Raw genomic sequence first — 16,861 nt, forward strand, 5'->3', positions numbered from 1 at the left:
TGACCCAGGATGCAAAGAGGTGATCTTCTTACCTCTGGTCTTGACGCGGGTCCCAGTTGGCGTAGGTCGGCGTCACACTGGTGTAGGACCAAGTCACACTCTTTTCGCCCGCTTTAAAAAACTGACACCAGGTCTCGTTGCAGTTCTGCAGAGTCCAAACTCATTGTCAATGGTGTACCGATAGTGAGCCAACAGCCACTTGCTCGCGGTTCCATCTCAACTACCAGTCGCCAGCCAACAGCAGCCTGCACTTACCAGATTGGAGAGTCCGATCCAGAACGGTTTGTTGCCCATTTGCTCCATCACAAACATTTCCTCGTCTTCAGAGGTGATGGAGACAAGGTCGCCGCCCTCCCAGAGGCAGTTGTGACGAGCCCCCAGCCAACCGTTCGGGGTCTCCATCTTCTTGTAACAGTTTGAGCCGTGAGGACTCCATCCGTTGACTGTGTCACATGTTGGCTCATGATGGGTTAAAGCTGAAGAAACATCAAAATTCCCATGGTCATTTTCCAACCTTTGGTAAAAAGAACTAATTCAGCAAACAAGCAAGAATGCACGCCACCTAATTCAGCCAAATTGCGTCACCTGCATGACTGACAATCCACAATTGACACGACTTACAAAGGACTTGGGCATTTAGGGCTATTAGCCTAAAATAATAGAGTCACAAAAAAAATCAACAAGGCACATTTTTAAACGTGACATTCATTAACCAGCTTCAGGATGCTGAATGATTTCATGGACTGTTGCACATGTCAAAAAACGGAGGAAATTCAGTCCACTTCTGTCATTCTGCCCCTCGGACAGAGAAAAATGTGTTGTTGGTGGTGTTTTTTTTTTTGCTCATGTGCAGCCCACAGGATGGCGCTACAGGTCAAGAGTCCACATTCAACTTTTTTTATTTTCATTCATCACCAAAATATACGTTTGCAATCTATGCAAAGGAAGACGTCTTTTTTAATACAGCTACAGAACAATTGGAGCTCCCTTTTTTTTTTTTCCAGGTAGTTACACAAGAAAGAGCTCATGCCCAGTTGTACATTTGTAACGCATCACTATTCCATCAGCGCAATGGGCTAGCTCGTCAACATTTAAGAGGAAAAAAAAAACATTGAAAAAAAACTGGCTGAAATTATGCTCTCATTTGTTTTTGCTTTTGGCAAAATCTCAGTGGGGAAAATGCACTACATGCAGCGTATGGGGCGCTGCAACAAAAGGACCTCCAAAGCGACAGGAAAAAAGTTACTTTGAATTGCTATTTTATGCATTTATTTAACAGCTGTCTGTTCACGTGTGATCATTAACAGAGGCGCTGCACTGATAGGCGCCCCGCTGCTCTGTGCCCCTCACCTCCGCCCACACACACGCAGAGGCGCTCCAAAGCAACGGAGCCTTCTCGAGCATGCGAGTATTTTCTAAAGAATTCAGGTGATGCTTTGCACATTTTATCTTGTACAAGTAAATGTTGTCGAATAGAACAATTCCATTTTGTAAATGAGTAGGACTGTACACTTGACCATCAACCCCCGCATCCCTGGTTGTCATAAGGCCACCCCAGCTGATGCAGGGCCCCCCTCGGCCACCCCGATGAAAAAGTGCATTCAACTCAGGACATTGGCAAACATATTCTTCTTAAACAACATCCAAAATATTGGGCCATTAAAATCACCTTTGATCACTCGTGTCAAATGAGCAGGGTTACTCCCCAAAGCACAGGTGGTTCTAGACGGTTTCACCCAGGGGGGTGTCTCCAGAAGAAGGTTGGAGGTTATACACACCCCCACCCCACACACACACACACACACACACACACACACACACACACACACACACACACACACACACATTTCTGCATTCCCTGCATGTCACATTTTTCTGCATCGCGCATAAATATATTTACATAATACATATCTTAATGCAATTTTCAACTCGGGCTGCTACACATGATTATTTAGCGAATAGAATAGTCACCAATGGTATGGTCACTATACTGCGAGCTGATCTTGCATAACCCTCATTAGCTTACAGGCTGAATTCTTTACGCTATGAAAGTAAAGTAAAAATAAAGACAAGCATCGTCATGTCATTTTTGTTTTGCATCGTTTGAAGTCACCGTTCAGAGACTTACCATGAAGAGGCTGCTGAGGCTTTGCCGGGATTCCTGGTAGACAAAAGCCAAAGACACGAGTCAGCATGCTGTGAGAATCCACTGAGCGTCGCCACGTCTTACCTCTTTTCTTGCAGATGTAGCCCCTTTTCTTCCTGCAATCGGCAAACTTCCAGCGGCCGTTGCTTGTTAGTAAGGAAAGACAGGATGCTCCAAAGAGGTCACCGGGGTCATCTGTAAGGAGACGACAGATGCTCAGTTCCATTCCTCCGCAACATCGCAGGCAAACATCAATTGGGTTTTGGACACACCTCTGTCCATGAACATGTAACCGAACGGGGATCCGTCAGTCCACTCGCTGCCGTCTTTCATGATCTTGTTGTTGGCCCCCAACCACAGAGAGGGGGCGCTCGACAGCGAAGTGTACAGACCTTTGGAGGTAAATGGTAAAATGTGTTTGAAACATTCTCGTTGGCGCTCTGCTCGCTGATGGCTCGCTGACTGCTCATTGGTGGAACGCACTATCGTATATTCCAGTATATTAGCGGTTGTCCAAGGAAACCAAATGCATGCATGTGAGGTCTGGAGCTCTGCCCATGTTGGGGGAATTCAACAGCCCTGATTGCGACCGGACAGACAGACAGCCTACTTTGTATGAAGGCCTGTTCGCGTGAGTCGGCAATGCTGAGCAGGTCGCCTCCGCGGCGGAGGCAGTCGTCTCGCGCCTTCTGCCACGTCTTGGTGGGCCTGTGCTGGATCAGGTAGCAGAAGTCGTCGGAGGATCGGTCCGGCCACCAGCCGCACTTTGCACTCCAGCCTGCAAGCGAGACTCAAGTCATTTGAGGGCAAACCGGTGACAAGAGACCACGTGTCGACTGCTGGGTGGGACGCCCACCTGCCGGCGGAGGAAGAACAAACTCTTGGACCTTGGCTGCAAGGAAAAGAGAGGAGTCATTAGCACTCTTAGATAGAGGGAGCACATGGAAGTGCAAGGTGAGTGCTCTTCATTTTCGGACCTTTTTTACAAATGAATGGCCGAATATTGGTGCAGGGCCAGTCCTCAACTTGTCCAGTTGGCGACAGTGCACAGCAATCACCACGTCCTGTCGGCCCGTTTGGCACCCACGCAATGTTGCCCTGCGGACGACACGCCGAACATGACTTTGCCGCATTTGGTGTAACTTGCGTGTTTGGTGGAACCTTTGCCCTCCGATATGACACCTTCATTCAGGGCAAATGACAACGTTTGTAGACTGCTCTAAATGTTTCATTTACTGTAGGCGTTGCGTCGCTCCACTCAAAGTTGTTCTTGTTCTTCTTGAGTCCCACCCAAGCTTGCAATCCTCCTACATCTGGCGCATGAGCTTGAAGATATCAGAGAAGCGAGGAAATTTAGCACAAGAAGAGCATTCAAATTTTGTGAAGTGCTAGATGACGATTGCTGGTATCGGCAGTTGGTCTTGGCGCTCACCGGCCAAGAATTGGCTATCAACCAGTGATTGGACGCTGGCCAGGTGACCGTTCCATTCTCTGCAGAACTTCTCGGCTGCCTCCCAAGTTCGCTTCATCCCTTCAAAGTGATAGCAAGAGTCCCTGTACAGGAAGTCGCCAGTGCCGCAGTAGGAAGCTGAAGCCACCAAAAAAACATGGATTACAAATCCACAACAAGACGTTGCAGGTGTGGAAAAAAAAGCCTCGCTGCCACTCACTCTCCACTCGATTGTAGCCGAATGCGTAGTCTTTGTAGGAACACAGCCGTCCGTCCGGGCAGGCTGCAGGGGGACGACGTGATTGCAAGTTTTTCTCCTTTGAGCGTTAACGTCACAACGGACGGGCAGACTTACCGTCGAGCGGCCGCTCGCACATGTACGCCAATGAGGATCCGCACGAGCCATGTCTCCACTTTCCAGGCTGACTCTCTACGTGCACACCTTGGTTGACGTACGCGCAGGATTCATTGTTGGAGCTGTTGAAAAAGGTCGGGAAAAAGGAGACACACATGCGACAAACGTGCCAATTTGGAGGCTTTTCCTCCTTTCTCATCAATACTCTCAAAATTCGCAGATGGGATCCATAATCTCGCTGTGTGTTCCGCCTGACAACAAAAGGACGCAAAGAGGTGACCTTCTTACCTTCTATCTTGACGCGAGTCCCAGTTGGCGTAGGTCGGCGTCACGCCGGTGTCGGACAAAGACAGTCTTTTTTCTCCTGCTTCAAAAAACTGACACCAGGCCACGTCGCAGTTCTGCCGAAACCAATCGCAGGTGACGGTTAGGTACCAGTGGAAAGTCAACGTATTCTACCGCTTTCGTCTCACCAGATTGGAACGTCCGATCCAGAACGGCTTGTCGCCCATTTGCTCCTTCACAAAGCTTTCCTCGTGTGTCGAGGTGATGGAGACCAGGTCGCCGCCCTCCCAGACGCAGTCGTAACGAGCCCCCAGCCAACCGTTGGTGGTCTCCATCTTCTTGTAGCAGTTGGAGCCAAAGCGTCGCCACCCTTTGGTCCTTTCACATGTCTGAACGACTGAGGAGACATTTGGGGATTACGCACTCAGTTTCAGGCAAATGCGTCATCTGCATCGACTCACATGAGACAAAAAATTGTGGAGAATTGGCCGAGCATCTCGTCTTACCTCTTCTCTTGCAGACGTAGCCGCGCTTCTTCTCGCAATCGACAACCTCTATGCCGCCCTTGCCACTGAGTAAGGAGTTGCATCGTCGGCCGGGGGGGTCACCAGGGTTACCTGGAGGGAGACCACAGATGCTCAGCGCTCCTTTGTTCCTTCATACATCGGCCAGGTTTTAGACCCACCTGCGCCCAAAAGGACGGAACTCGGTGAGGATTCGTCAGACTGCTTGCTGCCAACTTCAACAATGATGTCGCTGGCGTCCAACCACAAAGAGGAACCGCTTGGCAGAAGCCCTTTGGGTCAAAGGTGAATACAGAACAGAAGGTTGACTGACGCATCTTACAGAGGCAAGTGCAAAATGCTTAACTAAAACAAAGTGTGGGTGACGTCTGGGTTGGGTCCGAGTTGGTGGGGGTCACAAGCTTATTTTTGGTCTTTTCTTTGGAATGACAGAAACTCGACAAAATGTTGACGTGAGTCGGTGGTCTCTCGATTTGACTTGCATGGATTCTTTCATCAAGCACGTCAGCCGCGCCAAAAAGCGCAGCAGACTGTGGACGGCCTACCTCGTATGAAGGTATGTTCGTTCGAGTCGGTGATGGCGAGCAGGTTGCCTCTGAGGCGGGTGCACTCGTCTCGCGCCTCCTTCCAGGTCTTGGTGTGCTTGGAGTTGATTAGGTAGCACAAGTCGTTGGCGGGGTTCTCCCGCCACCAGCCGCACTTTGCACTCTTGCCTGCAAGCAAGACTCAAGTCACTTGAGGGCAAACGAGATTCTGCATGTGGGCTGCAGGGTGGGACGCCCACCTGATGCTGATGCTGACGCCGGAAGAAGCAGAAGAGAAGCTCTGGCCTTGCCTGCAAGGAGGCGAGAGGGGTCAAATATGAGAGAGCAATGAGAAGACAAAGGGCAAATGGGAGGTTGTGACTTTCTGACCTTTTTGACAGATGGATGGACGAAGGCCAGTACAACCCTCAAGCTGAATTTCTCCATTCTCATTCAATTTTGCGCAGTCATCTGAATTTTGAGTAAGGTTCTTTGTGACGTTGTCCTGCAGAGGATACAGCGTGTTTGGCGTTGCAATTGCTCAGATGGCTTCCCGCAAAATTTCCTTCAAAGTCACCTCACTGGTTCAAATCTGTTTTTCTTCTCACCATTCTCATCATTTCCGGAACCAATAGAAATTGTTGCGATATTCCAACCTGAGTTTCAGATTGAAGCTTTCCAAACCCTAAACTGTTAATTTTTATTCTGAAAAACGTTTTCCTGTGAAATGCATGGTGAAATCTTATTGGTTTTTTTTCTCTTATATATCACAATTCTAAGCCATCAAACTAAAGGACTTCTTGTAACAAATTCAAATCTATTTAACAGGAAGACCATTCTTGTCAGATTTCTCCTCTCTATTGAATCAACTGCGGTCTACTAAAACGACACTTTTTAATGTTTTGCTTTCCAACATGACAGCTTCATAAGTGACCATTTTTTAGACCCGCGTTGCAAACGTGTCACTTACTGTAGATGATCCGTCGAGCCACTCAAATTTGGCTGAGCTTTTCTTGAGTCCCAGCCAAGGTTGAAATCCTTTTCGCACGTGAGCTTGAGGAAAGCAGAACGAGCACTTGTGACGATGTTGTGAAACATGGCGGGACGATTGGTCAGTTTGTCTTGACGCTCACCAGCCAAAAATCGTCTGTCGACCGGTGAGTGGACGCTGGCCAAGAGACCTCCCTTTTCCTTGCAGAAATCTTCAGCCGCTTGCCAAGTTCCATTCCTCCCTTCAAAATGGTAACAAGAGTCCTTGTACAGGAACTCGCCAGAGTCGCAGTAGGAAGCTGAAAGCCAAAAGAAACTAATTAGGAAACCACGAGATGGCGCTGGTGTCAAAAGAAGCGTCGCTGCCACTCACTCTCCACTCGACTGTAAGTGTAACCCAAGTCTTTGTAGGAACACGGCCATCCGTCCGGGCAGTCTGCAGAAAGACGACATGGTTGCACTTTTCTCCTTTCACGTCAAACGTGCAGACTTACCGTCGGGCGACCGCTCGCACATGTACGCCAATGAGGATCTGCACGAGCCACGTCTCCACTTGCTAGGCTGACTGTCTCCGTGCACACCTTGGTTGACGTACGCGCAGGATTCATCATCGGAGCTGTTGAGAAAAGTCGGAAAAAGCGAGACACATCCGACAAACGTGCCAATTTGGAGGTTTTGCCCTTTTTTTCTGATGAAAACTCAGCCCCAAAAGCAATTTTTAGAAAGCAATTTGAAAATATCACCGTGCATCCCACCTGACCCAGGATGCAAAGAGGTGATCTTCTTACCTCTGGTCTTGACGCGGGTCCCAGTTGGCGTAGGTCGGCGTCACACTGGTGTAGGACCAAGTCACACTCTTTTCGCCCGCTTTAAAAAACTGACACCAGGTCTCGTTGCAGTTCTGCAGAGTCCAAACTCATTGTCAATGGTGTACCGATAGTGAGCCAACAGCCACTTGCTCGCGGTTCCATCTCAACTACCAGTCGCCAGCCAACAGCAGCCTGCACTTACCAGATTGGAGAGTCCGATCCAGAACGGTTTGTTGCCCATTTGCTCCATCACAAACATTTCCTCGTCTTCAGAGGTGATGGAGACAAGGTCGCCGCCCTCCCAGAGGCAGTTGTGACGAGCCCCCAGCCAACCGTTCGGGGTCTCCATCTTCTTGTAACAGTTTGAGCCGTGAGGACTCCATCCGTTGACTGTGTCACATGTTGGCTCATGATGGGTTAAAGCTGATGAAACATCAAAGTTCCCATGGTCATTTTTCAACCTTTGATGAAAACCAGATTTCTGCATTCCCTTCACGTCACATTTTTCTGCATCGCGCATAAATATATTTATATAATACATATCTAAGTGAAATTTTCAACTCGGGCTGCTACAGATGATTATTTAGCGAATAGAATAGTCACCCATGGTATAGTCACTATATTGCGAGCTGATCTTGCATAACCCTCATTCGCTTACAGCCTGAATTCTTTACGCTATGAAAGTAAAGTAAAAATAAAGACAAGCATCGTCATGTCATTTTTGTTTTGCATCGTTTGAAGTCACCGTTCAGAGACTTACCAATAAGAGGCTGCTGAGGCTTTGCCGGGATTCCTGGAAGACAAAAGCCAAAGACACGAGTCAGCACGTTGCGAGAATCCACTGAGCGTCGCCACGTCTTACCTCTTTTCTTGCAGATGTAGCCTCTTTTCTTGCGGCAATCGTCAAACTTCCAGCGGCCGTTTCTTGTGAGTAAGGAAAGACAGGATGCACCAGAGAGGTCACCGGGGTCATCTGGAAGGAGACGACAGATGCTCAGCTCCATTCCTCCGCAACATCGCAGGCAAACATCGGTTGGGTTTCGGGACACACCTCTGTCCATGAACATGTAACCGAACGGGGATCCGTCAGTCCACTCGCTGCCGTCTTTCGTGATGTCGTTGTTGACGCCCAACCACAGAGAGGGAGCGCTCGACAGAGAAGTGTACAGACCTTTGGAGGTAAATGGTAAAATGAGTTTGAAACATTCTCGTTGGCGCTCTGCTCGCTGATGGCTCGCTGACTGCTCATTGCATGCATGTGAGGTCTGGAGCTCTGCCCATGTTGGGGGAATTCAACAGCCCTGACGGCAACCTGACGGACGGACGGACAGCCTACCTTGTATGACTGTCTGTTCATTTGAGTCGGCGATGCTGAGCAGGTCGCCTCCTCGGAGGAGGCAGTCGTCTCGCGCCTTCTGCCACGTCTTGGTGGGCTTGTGCTGGATCAGGTAGCAGAAGTCGTCGGAGGATCGGTCCAGCCACCAACCGCACTTTGCACTCCAGCCTGCAAGCGAGAGTCAAGTCACCTGAGGGCAAACCGCTAACAAGAGACCACATGTCGACTGCCGGGTGGGGCGCCCACCTGCCGGCGGAGGAAGAACAAACTCTTGGACCATAGCTGCAAGAAAGGAAGAGGGATGGTTATGAGAGAGCATATAAAAGTGCAAGATGATTGGTCGTCATTTTCTGACCTTTTCTACAGATGAATGGCTGACTTTTGGTGCAGGGCCAATCCTCAAGTTGACCAGTCGGCGACAAGGCAGAGCAGCCACCACGCCTTTTCGGCCCGTTTGGCACCCACACAATGTTGCCCTGCCGACGACACGCCAGGTGTGACTTTGGTGCGTTTGGGCTCGCTTCCCACCGCATTTCCTCCAAAATGATGAGTCCTTTTTTCCTCCCACTGATCGATATTTTCTCAACCCTTTCCTACAGTATGACTTGAATTCATTTGACAATTTTCTTCCAGTTAATGCTTCAGCTGATTAATACCTTCAATGTTTATCTCTTTTTGTAACATGGTGATCATTCTTGCCAAAGTCTAACTTTCATTGTTCTGTAGAATTTGGCTTCCGATATGACACCTTCAGTCTGAGCAAATGACAACTTTGGTAGACTGCTCTAAACGTTCCCCTTACCGTAGGTGTTGCGTCGCTCCACTCAAAGTTGTCCTTGTTCTTCTTGAGTCCCACCCAGGATTGCACTCCTCCTGCATATGGCGCGTGAGCTTGAGGATATCAAAGGAAGGAAGGAAATTTAGCACAAGAAGAGCATCGTGTCAGACATTGTGACGCGCTAGGGGACGATAGCTGGCATCGGCAGTTTGTCTTGAAGCTCACCAGCCAAGAATTGGCCCTCAACCAGTGAGTGGACGCTGGCCAGGTGACCGTTCCATTCTCTGCAGAACACCTCGGCAGCCTCCCAAGTTCGCTTCATCCCCTCAAAGTGAAAGCAAGAGTCCCTGTACAGGAAGTCGCCAGTGTCGCAGGAGGAAGCTAAAGCCGCCAAGAAACATAGATTACAGAAGCACAACGGCAGGTGTGGAAAAGAAGCGTCACTGCCACTCACTCTCCACTCGACTGTAGCTGAATCCGTAGTCTTTGTAGGAACACAGCCGTCCTAACGGGCAGGCTGCAGGGGGACGACGTGATTGCATTTTTTTTCTCCTTTCAGCGTCAACATCAATAGAACGTGCAGACTTACCGTCGAGCGGCCGCTCGCACATGTACGCCAATGAGGATCCGCACGAGCCATGTCTCCATTTTCCAGGCTGACTATCTACGTGCACACCTTGGCGGACGTACGTGCAAGATTCATCGTTGGAGCTGTCGGCAAAAAGCGTGAGAAACGAGACACACATCCGACAGACGGGCTACGTTTTTTTTCTCCATTTTCTGATCAAAAGTATAAAAAGGTGCTTCATGGCATGCTCACACAATTTAAAAAAGGGGTTCCAAAATCTCCCCGTGCATCTTGCCCGACACAGGACCCAAAGAGGTGACCTTCCTACCTTCCGTCTTGACTCGAGGTCCAGTTAGCGTAGGTCGGCGTCATAGCAGTGTCGGACCAAGTCAGCTTCTTTTCTCCCGCTTTAAAAAACTGACACCAGACCTCGTTGCAGTCCTGCCATGGCAAAAACAATACTGGTTGTCACTCAAGTACCAGTAGGAAGCCCACTTGCGCTTCCGTCTCACCAGATTGGAGAGTCCGATCCAGAACGGCTTGTCGCCCATTTGCTCCGTCACAAACTTCTCCTCATCCTCCGAGGTGATGGAGACCAGGTCGCCCCCCTCCCAGACGCAGTCGTAACGAGCCCCCAGCCAACCGTTGGTGGTCTCCATCTTCCTGTAGCAGCTGGAGCCGAAGCCGTGCCACCCATTGGTCATTTCACATGTTTGAATGCCTGAGGGAACATTTTGGGATTACTCTGACGTAATAACGCAACGGTTTTTGTCTTCTTTGCTAGAATAAGTCATTCAGTTTCAGCCAATTGCGTCACCTGCATCACCACTCACATCAGAGCACAAACTTTACAATTGCCACTCTGGTCCTCTCGGCTGATAACGCAAGTTGGGGAGAATCGACCGAGCATCTCGTCTTACCTCTTCTCCTACAGACGTAGCCGCTCTTCTTCTCACAATCGACAACTTCCATGTCGCCCTTGCCATGATGTAAGGAGTTGCAGCGTCGGCCGGGGGGGTCACCAGGGTTACCTTGAAAGAGACCACAGATGCTCAGCGCTCCTTCGTTCCTTCATACATCGGCCAGGTTTTAGACCCACTTGCGCCCAGAAGGACGGAACTCGGTGAGGATTCGTCAGACTGCTTGCTGCCGACTTCAACATTGGTGTCGCTGGCGTCCAACCACAAAGAGGAACCGCTTCCCGGAACCCCTTTGGGTCAAAGGTAAATAGAGAACACAAGGTTGAAGCATCTTACAGATGCGAGTCCAAAACGCTTAACTAAAATGAAGTGATGGTGATGTCTGGGTTGGGTCCTTGTTGGCGGGGGTCACAAGCTTATTTTTGGTCTATCCTTTGGAATGACAGAAACTCGGCAAAATGTTGACGTGAGTCGGTGGTCTCTCGATGGATTCTTTCATTAAGTACTTCAGCTGCGCCAAAAAGCGAAGCAGACCGAGGACGACCTACCGTGTATGAAGTTGTGGTCCTGTAAATCGGTGATGGCGAGCAGGTTGCCTCTGCGGCGGGCGCACTCGTCTCGCGCCTCCTTCCAGGTCAAGTTGGCCGTGTCGTGGATCAGGTAGCAGAAGTCGTTGGCGGGGTTCTCCCGCCACAAGCCGCACTTTGCACTCTTGCCTGCAAATGAGACTCGAGTCACTCGAGGGCAAACAAGATTCTGCGTGCGGGCTGCAGGTTAGGACGCCCACCTGATGCTGACGCCGGAAGAGGCGGAAGAGAAGCTCTGGCCTTGCCTGCAAGGATGTGAGAGGGGTCAAATATGAGAGAGCAATGAGAAGACAAAGGGCAAATGAGAGGTTGTGACTTTCTGACCTTTTTGACAGATGGATGGACGAGTGGCACTAGTACAACTGTCGATCTGAACTTCTCCAGCACGATCCAATTTTGTGCAGGCACCTACATATTTATCACGATGCCACGGGACATCAGCCTGCGGACGACAGTGGACATGACTCGAGCGTTTTTGGTGTTGCAGTTGCTCGGATGGCTTCCCACCACATTCCTTCAAAGTCACTTCATTGATTCAAATCGCTCAACTTCATGTTCACAAGCTCTATCTCACAATAAGAATTGTTGCGATGTTACAACCCCCTTCCAACTTTCTGATTGGAACTAAAAAATGTTTCCCCGTAAAATGAACGGTGCACTTTAATTCTACAAATCATGTCATATTTTTTTCCTTGTAAATTACAATGGTCATTTTTTCACTTGTAACATGACTCAATACAAGTCAAAGTCAAATCTATTTGACAGGAAGACCATTCTTGTCCGATTTTTCCAGTTTCAACCAGCTTTGTTCTGCTGAAATGACACTTTTCAACTTTATCCTTCGAACGTAACAGCTTCATTAGGGCAAAGTGACAACTTTTTAGACCTCCATTGTCACTTACTGTCGCTGATCCGTCGCGCCACTCAAATTTGCCATTGTTCTTCTTGAGTCCCAGCCAAGAATACCATCCTATTCGCCGGTGAGCTTGAGGAAAGCAGAACAAGCACTTGTGGTGAAAAATTGCAGGACGATTGCCGGCATGGTGAATTTGTCTTGGTGCTCACCAGCCAAAAACTGTCCGTCAACCTGTGAGTGCACGCTGGCCAAGAGACCTCCCTTTTCCTTGCAGAAATCTTCAGCCGCTTGCCAAGTTCCATTCCTCCCCTCAAAATGGTAACAGGAGTCCTTGTACAGGAACTCGCCAGAGTCGCAGTAGGAAGCTGAAAGCCAAAAGAAACTAATTAGAAAACCACCACGACAATGCAGTTTGGGTGTAGAAAGAAGCGTCGCTGCCACTCAACTCTCAACTTGACTGTAGGTGTGACCGAAGTCTTTGTAGGAACATGGCCATCCCTCCGGGCAGTCTGCAAAAAGATGGCACGGTTGCGCTTTTCTCCTTTCAGCGTCATCATCGCAACGGACGTGTGGACTTACCGTCGGGCGACCGCTTGCACATGTACGCCAATGAGGATCCGCACGAGCCATGTCTCCACTTTCCAGGCTGACTGTGTATGTGCGCACCTTGGTTGACGTACGCGCAGGATTCATTGTCGGAGCTGTTGAGAAAAGTCGGGAAAAGCGAGACACATCCAACAAACGTGCCAATTTGGAGTTTATTTTCCTCTTTCCCGATGAAAAGAAAACCAAAGCTTTTTTAAACCTCATCACATCTTTTCACATGTTTGGAAAGGGGTTCCAAAATCTCCCCGTGCATCTCGCTTGACACAGGACACAAAGAGGTGTTCTCCTACCTTCCGCCTTGGCTTGAGGCCCAGTTAGCGTAGGTCGGGGTTACACCGGTGTCGGACCAAGTCAGCCCCTTTTCTCCCGCTTTAAAAAACTGACACCAGTCCTTGTCGCAGACCTGCCAAAAACAATACTGGTTGTCACTCGAGCACCAGTAGGAAGCCCACTTGCGCTTTCGCCTCACCAGATTGGAGACTCCGATCCAGAACGGCTTGTCGCCCATTTGCTCCTTCACAAACTTCTCCTCATCCTCTGAAGTGATGGAGACAAGGTCGCCGCCCTCCCAGAGGCAGTCGTGACGAGCCCCCAGCCAACCGTTGGTTGTGTTCATTTTCTTGTAACAGTTTGAGCCGTGAGGACTCCATCCGTTGACTGTGTCACATGCTGCCTCATGATCGGTCGATGCTGATGAAACAGCAAAGTTAGCTTGGTCATTTTTCAACCTTTGGTGGAAATCAGAAATCCAGCAAACAGGCATGAAGTGCATTGCCACCTTTATCAGATCACCAAATGATTCCCGAGCGCGGCACCGCTGCTGCTCACTGCTCCCCTCTCCCCCAGGGGATGGATCAAAATCACACGGGGATGGGTTAAATGCCGAGGACAAATTTCACTGCACCCAGATATGTGTGTGATGATCTTTGGGACTTTAACTTAACTTCAATGATCCATAGTCTTAGTCAAGTTTCACCACACCCAGATGTGTGTGAGACGACGATCATTGGGACTTTTGGGACATTTATATCAGTTTTTGGCAGATTAAGTCACCTGTATAGCTGACAATCCCCAACTGACAAGACTTAGGTGGGCATTTTAGGGCTATTAGTCTGAAAGAATACTGTCCCAAGAGATAAACAAGGCAATTTCTTTCACCAGTAGTCACAACAGGACCGCTGAAGAATTTTCAAGTGGCGATATCAAGATGTATTTTAATATTGATTGAGGTTTGAGGCAAAAACGTGCATGTATTGTGTTGTTTTTAACCGTAACGCTTTCCCCGGTAACGAGTTACTTTATTCAGTAATACAATTAATCACTCGACCTCGTTGGCGGGGTTCTCCCGCCACCAGCCGCAATTTGCACTCTTGCTTGCAAGCGAGACTCGAGTCACTTAAGGGCAAGCAAGATTCTGCGTGCGGGCTGCAGGCTGGGACACCCACCTGATGCTGACGCCGAAAGAAGCGGAAGAGAAGCTCTGGCCTTGCCTGCAAGGAGGCGAGAGGGGTCAAATATGAGAGAGCAATGAGAAGACAAAGGGCAAATGAGAGGTTGTGACTTTCTGACCTTTTTGACAGATGGATGGACGAAGTTCACTACATTTTTCGATCGCAACTTCTCCAGCAGTATTCAATTTTGTGCAGGCACCTGGATAACTATGAGAATGCCACGGGACATCATCCTGCGGACGACAGTGGACATGACTCGAGCGTGTTTGGTGTTGCAGTTGCTCGGATGGCTTCCCACCACCTTCCTTCAAAGTCACTTCATTGATTCAAATCTCTCAAATTAATGTTCACAAGCTCTATCTCACAATAAGAATTGTTGCCATGTTCCAACCCCCTTCCAACTTTCTGATTGGAACTTTTCAATAAAAAATGTCTCCCCGTAAAATGAATGTTGCACTTTGTTTCTACAATTCATGTCACTGTTTTTTCCTTGTAAATTACAATGGTCATCCCTCATAAATCTAAGACATTTTTTCACTTGTAACATGACTCAATACAAGTCAAAGTCAAATCTATTTGACAGGACGAACATTCTTGTCAGATTTTTCCTTCTATTTCAATCAACTCTATTCGACTAAAATGGCACTTTTTAACTCTTGCCTTCTAACATGACAGCTTCATTGGGGCAAAGTGACAACTTTTTAGACCTCCCTTGCACACATTGTCACTTACTGTAGATGATCCGTCGCGCCACTCAAATTTGCCATTGTTCTTCTTGAGTCCCAGCCAAGAATAAAGTACTCTTCTCCGGTGAGCTTGAGGAAAGCAGAACAAACACTTGTGATGAAAAACTGCGGGACGATTGCGGGCATGGTCAATTTGCCTTGGTGCTCACCAGCCAAAAACTGTCCGTCAACCTGTGAGTGCACGCTGGCCAAGAGACCTCCCTTTTCCTTGCAGAAATCTTCAGCAGCTTGCCAAGTTCCATTCCTCTCCTCAAAATGGTAACAAGAGTCCTTGTACAGGAACTCGCCAGAGTCGCAGTAGGAAGCTGAAAGCCAAAAGAAACTAATTAGGAAACCACGAGATGGCGCTGGTGTCAAAAGGAGCGTCGCTGCCACTCACTCTCCACTCGACTGTAAGTGTAACCCAAGTCTTTGTAGGAACACGGCCATCCGTCCGGGCAGTCTGCAGAAAGATGGCACGGTTGCACTTTGCTCCTTTCAGCGCCAACATCGCAACGGACGTGTGGACTTACCGTCGGGCGACCGCTTGCACATGTACGCCAACGAGGATCCGCACGAGCCATGTCTCCACTTTCCAGGCTGACTGTGTATGTGCGCACCTTGGTTGACGTACGCGCAGGATTCATTGTCGGAGCTGTTGGGAAAAGGCATGAAAACTGAGACACACATCCGACAAACAGGCCAATTTGGTGGTTTTTTTTTTCCTCGTTCACGTCCTCGGATAATGTGCATCCCACCTGACACAGGATGCAAAGATGTGATCTTCTTACCTTCCGCCTTGGTCTGAGGTCCAGTTAGCGTAGGTCGGGGTCACACCGGTGTCGGACCAGTTCAGTCTCTTTTCTCCCTCTTCGAATAAGTTACAATGGTCCTTGTCGCAGACCTGCCGAAACCAATCCCGTTGTCAATGGCGTACCAAAAGCTCGCCAGCAGTATGCTTCATCGAAAGGATTTGATATTAAATATCCCTTGAAGATTGGGGTCAAACGTTTTGTACTTGAAAAAACAAAACTCGTATGTACTTGAAAAAAGGGAAACTTAAATCTGAAAATAAACGAGCTGATCTTAAAACTAGAAAAACAAAACAACGTAGTAAAACAAAACACTTGTGTGAAAGTGTTTTTGAGTTCGCCTTGGTAATATTTTGGAATAAAGTATTTATTTTCAGGTTTCATCGCAATTCATTTTCATGATTTGAGATCTTTTTTCCAGTTGCATGTATTCAGATTCGCATTATTTTCAGGTTCAACTCTTGTTTTTTCAGATTGGGATCTTTTTTATTCAGGTTCAAATCTTTTTCAGTTGTAATCCCAAATCTGGCGTGGGGCGAGGTGCTCGCTGAGCGGGGCGTGGAATCACAAAGGACAGCTTAAGTGGAAGGCTTAATTGGAACCACTGCCCAGACAGAGACAGCGCTCTCAGGGAACGTAAGAACTAAAACAAATGGATTTTAAGGGCAAAGTTCAAAACGTTTGACCCCAGTCTACTCCATACAACAGCCGCTTGCGTTTCCGTCTCACCAGATTGGAGAGTCCGATCCAGAACGGCTTGTCGCCCATTTGCTCCTTCACAAACTTTTCCTCCTCCTCGGAGGTGATGGAGACAAGGTCGCCGCCCTCCCAGAGGCAGTCGTGACGAGCTCCCCGCCAACCGTTGGTTGTGTCTATCTTCTTGTAGCATTTGGAGCCGTGAGAATTCCATCCGTGGTCTGCGTCACATGGCGTATGACGGGTTACACCTGATGAACCATCAAAGTTGCCATGGTCATTTTTCAACTCTTGGTAAAAACCAGAATTTCAGCAAACAAGCAAGAATGCACGCCACCTAACTGTGTCACCTGCATGACTGACAATCCACCATTGACAAGACTTACAAAGGACTTGGGAATTTAGGGCTATTAGCCTGAAATAATAGCGTCACAAAAATATCA

At 48.6% G+C, this 16,861-nt stretch overlaps 1 protein-coding gene across 2 annotated transcripts; it reads right to left on the reverse strand.

Moving 5' to 3' along the window:
- Window positions 1-28: 28 nt before the first annotated feature.
- LOC148377039 (macrophage mannose receptor 1-like) lies at window positions 29-16,789 on the reverse strand. 2 transcript variants are annotated; one of them, XM_088368340.1, is made up of 57 exons: window positions 16,756-16,789; window positions 16,452-16,669; window positions 15,702-15,814; window positions 15,444-15,565; window positions 15,311-15,373; window positions 15,081-15,236; window positions 14,918-15,000; window positions 14,304-14,418; window positions 14,180-14,224; window positions 13,204-13,424; window positions 13,025-13,137; window positions 12,708-12,829; window positions 12,575-12,637; window positions 12,338-12,493; window positions 12,175-12,257; window positions 11,597-11,714; window positions 11,473-11,517; window positions 11,234-11,401; window positions 10,865-10,975; window positions 10,686-10,796; window positions 10,278-10,486; window positions 10,094-10,206; window positions 9,787-9,908; window positions 9,652-9,714; window positions 9,423-9,578; window positions 9,222-9,310; window positions 8,775-8,895; window positions 8,666-8,701; window positions 8,420-8,587; window positions 8,135-8,254; window positions 7,946-8,056; window positions 7,844-7,876; window positions 7,286-7,506; window positions 7,063-7,175; window positions 6,769-6,890; window positions 6,648-6,710; window positions 6,418-6,573; window positions 6,255-6,337; window positions 5,675-5,789; window positions 5,545-5,595; window positions 5,306-5,473; window positions 4,922-5,032; window positions 4,743-4,853; window positions 4,425-4,633; window positions 4,240-4,352; window positions 3,952-4,073; window positions 3,817-3,879; window positions 3,579-3,734; window positions 3,383-3,471; window positions 3,124-3,244; window positions 3,003-3,038; window positions 2,757-2,924; window positions 2,419-2,538; window positions 2,231-2,341; window positions 2,129-2,161; window positions 256-476; window positions 29-145 (listed from the first exon to the last, which is right to left on the reverse strand). In XM_088368340.1, the coding sequence occupies exons 1-57, from the start codon at window positions 16,772-16,774 to the stop codon at window positions 29-31; spliced, it is 6,579 nt and encodes a 2,192-aa protein (XP_088224466.1). In that variant the 5' UTR covers window positions 16,775-16,789. The 2 variants fall into 2 exon arrangements, with proteins under 2 accessions (XP_088224466.1, XP_088224467.1); XM_088368341.1 differs by lacking the exons at window positions 12,175-12,257; window positions 12,338-12,493; window positions 12,575-12,637; ... (3 more) ...; window positions 14,180-14,224; window positions 14,304-14,418.
- Between the last annotated feature and the right edge of the window lie 72 nt (window positions 16,790-16,861).

Source organism: Syngnathus floridae, unplaced genomic scaffold, assembly GCF_059516105.1.
Source record: "Syngnathus floridae isolate MCC-2025c unplaced genomic scaffold, RoL_Sflo_1.0 HiC_scaffold_484, whole genome shotgun sequence".
Taxonomy (NCBI): Eukaryota; Metazoa; Chordata; class Actinopteri; order Syngnathiformes; family Syngnathidae; genus Syngnathus; species Syngnathus floridae.

Excerpts from the sequence above, each read along its gene's own strand:
- LOC148377039 (XM_088368340.1), bottom strand. Across the intron at positions 6,711-6,768 it reads GTGCGAGCGGTCGCCCGACG|ACTGCCCGGACGGATGGCCG; the intron begins GTAAGTCTGCAC and ends GTCTTTCTGCAG. Across the intron at positions 2,162-2,230 it reads CTACATCTGCAAGAAAAGAG|GAATCCCGGCAAAGCCTCAG; the intron begins GTAAGACGTGGC and ends TTTGTCTACCAG.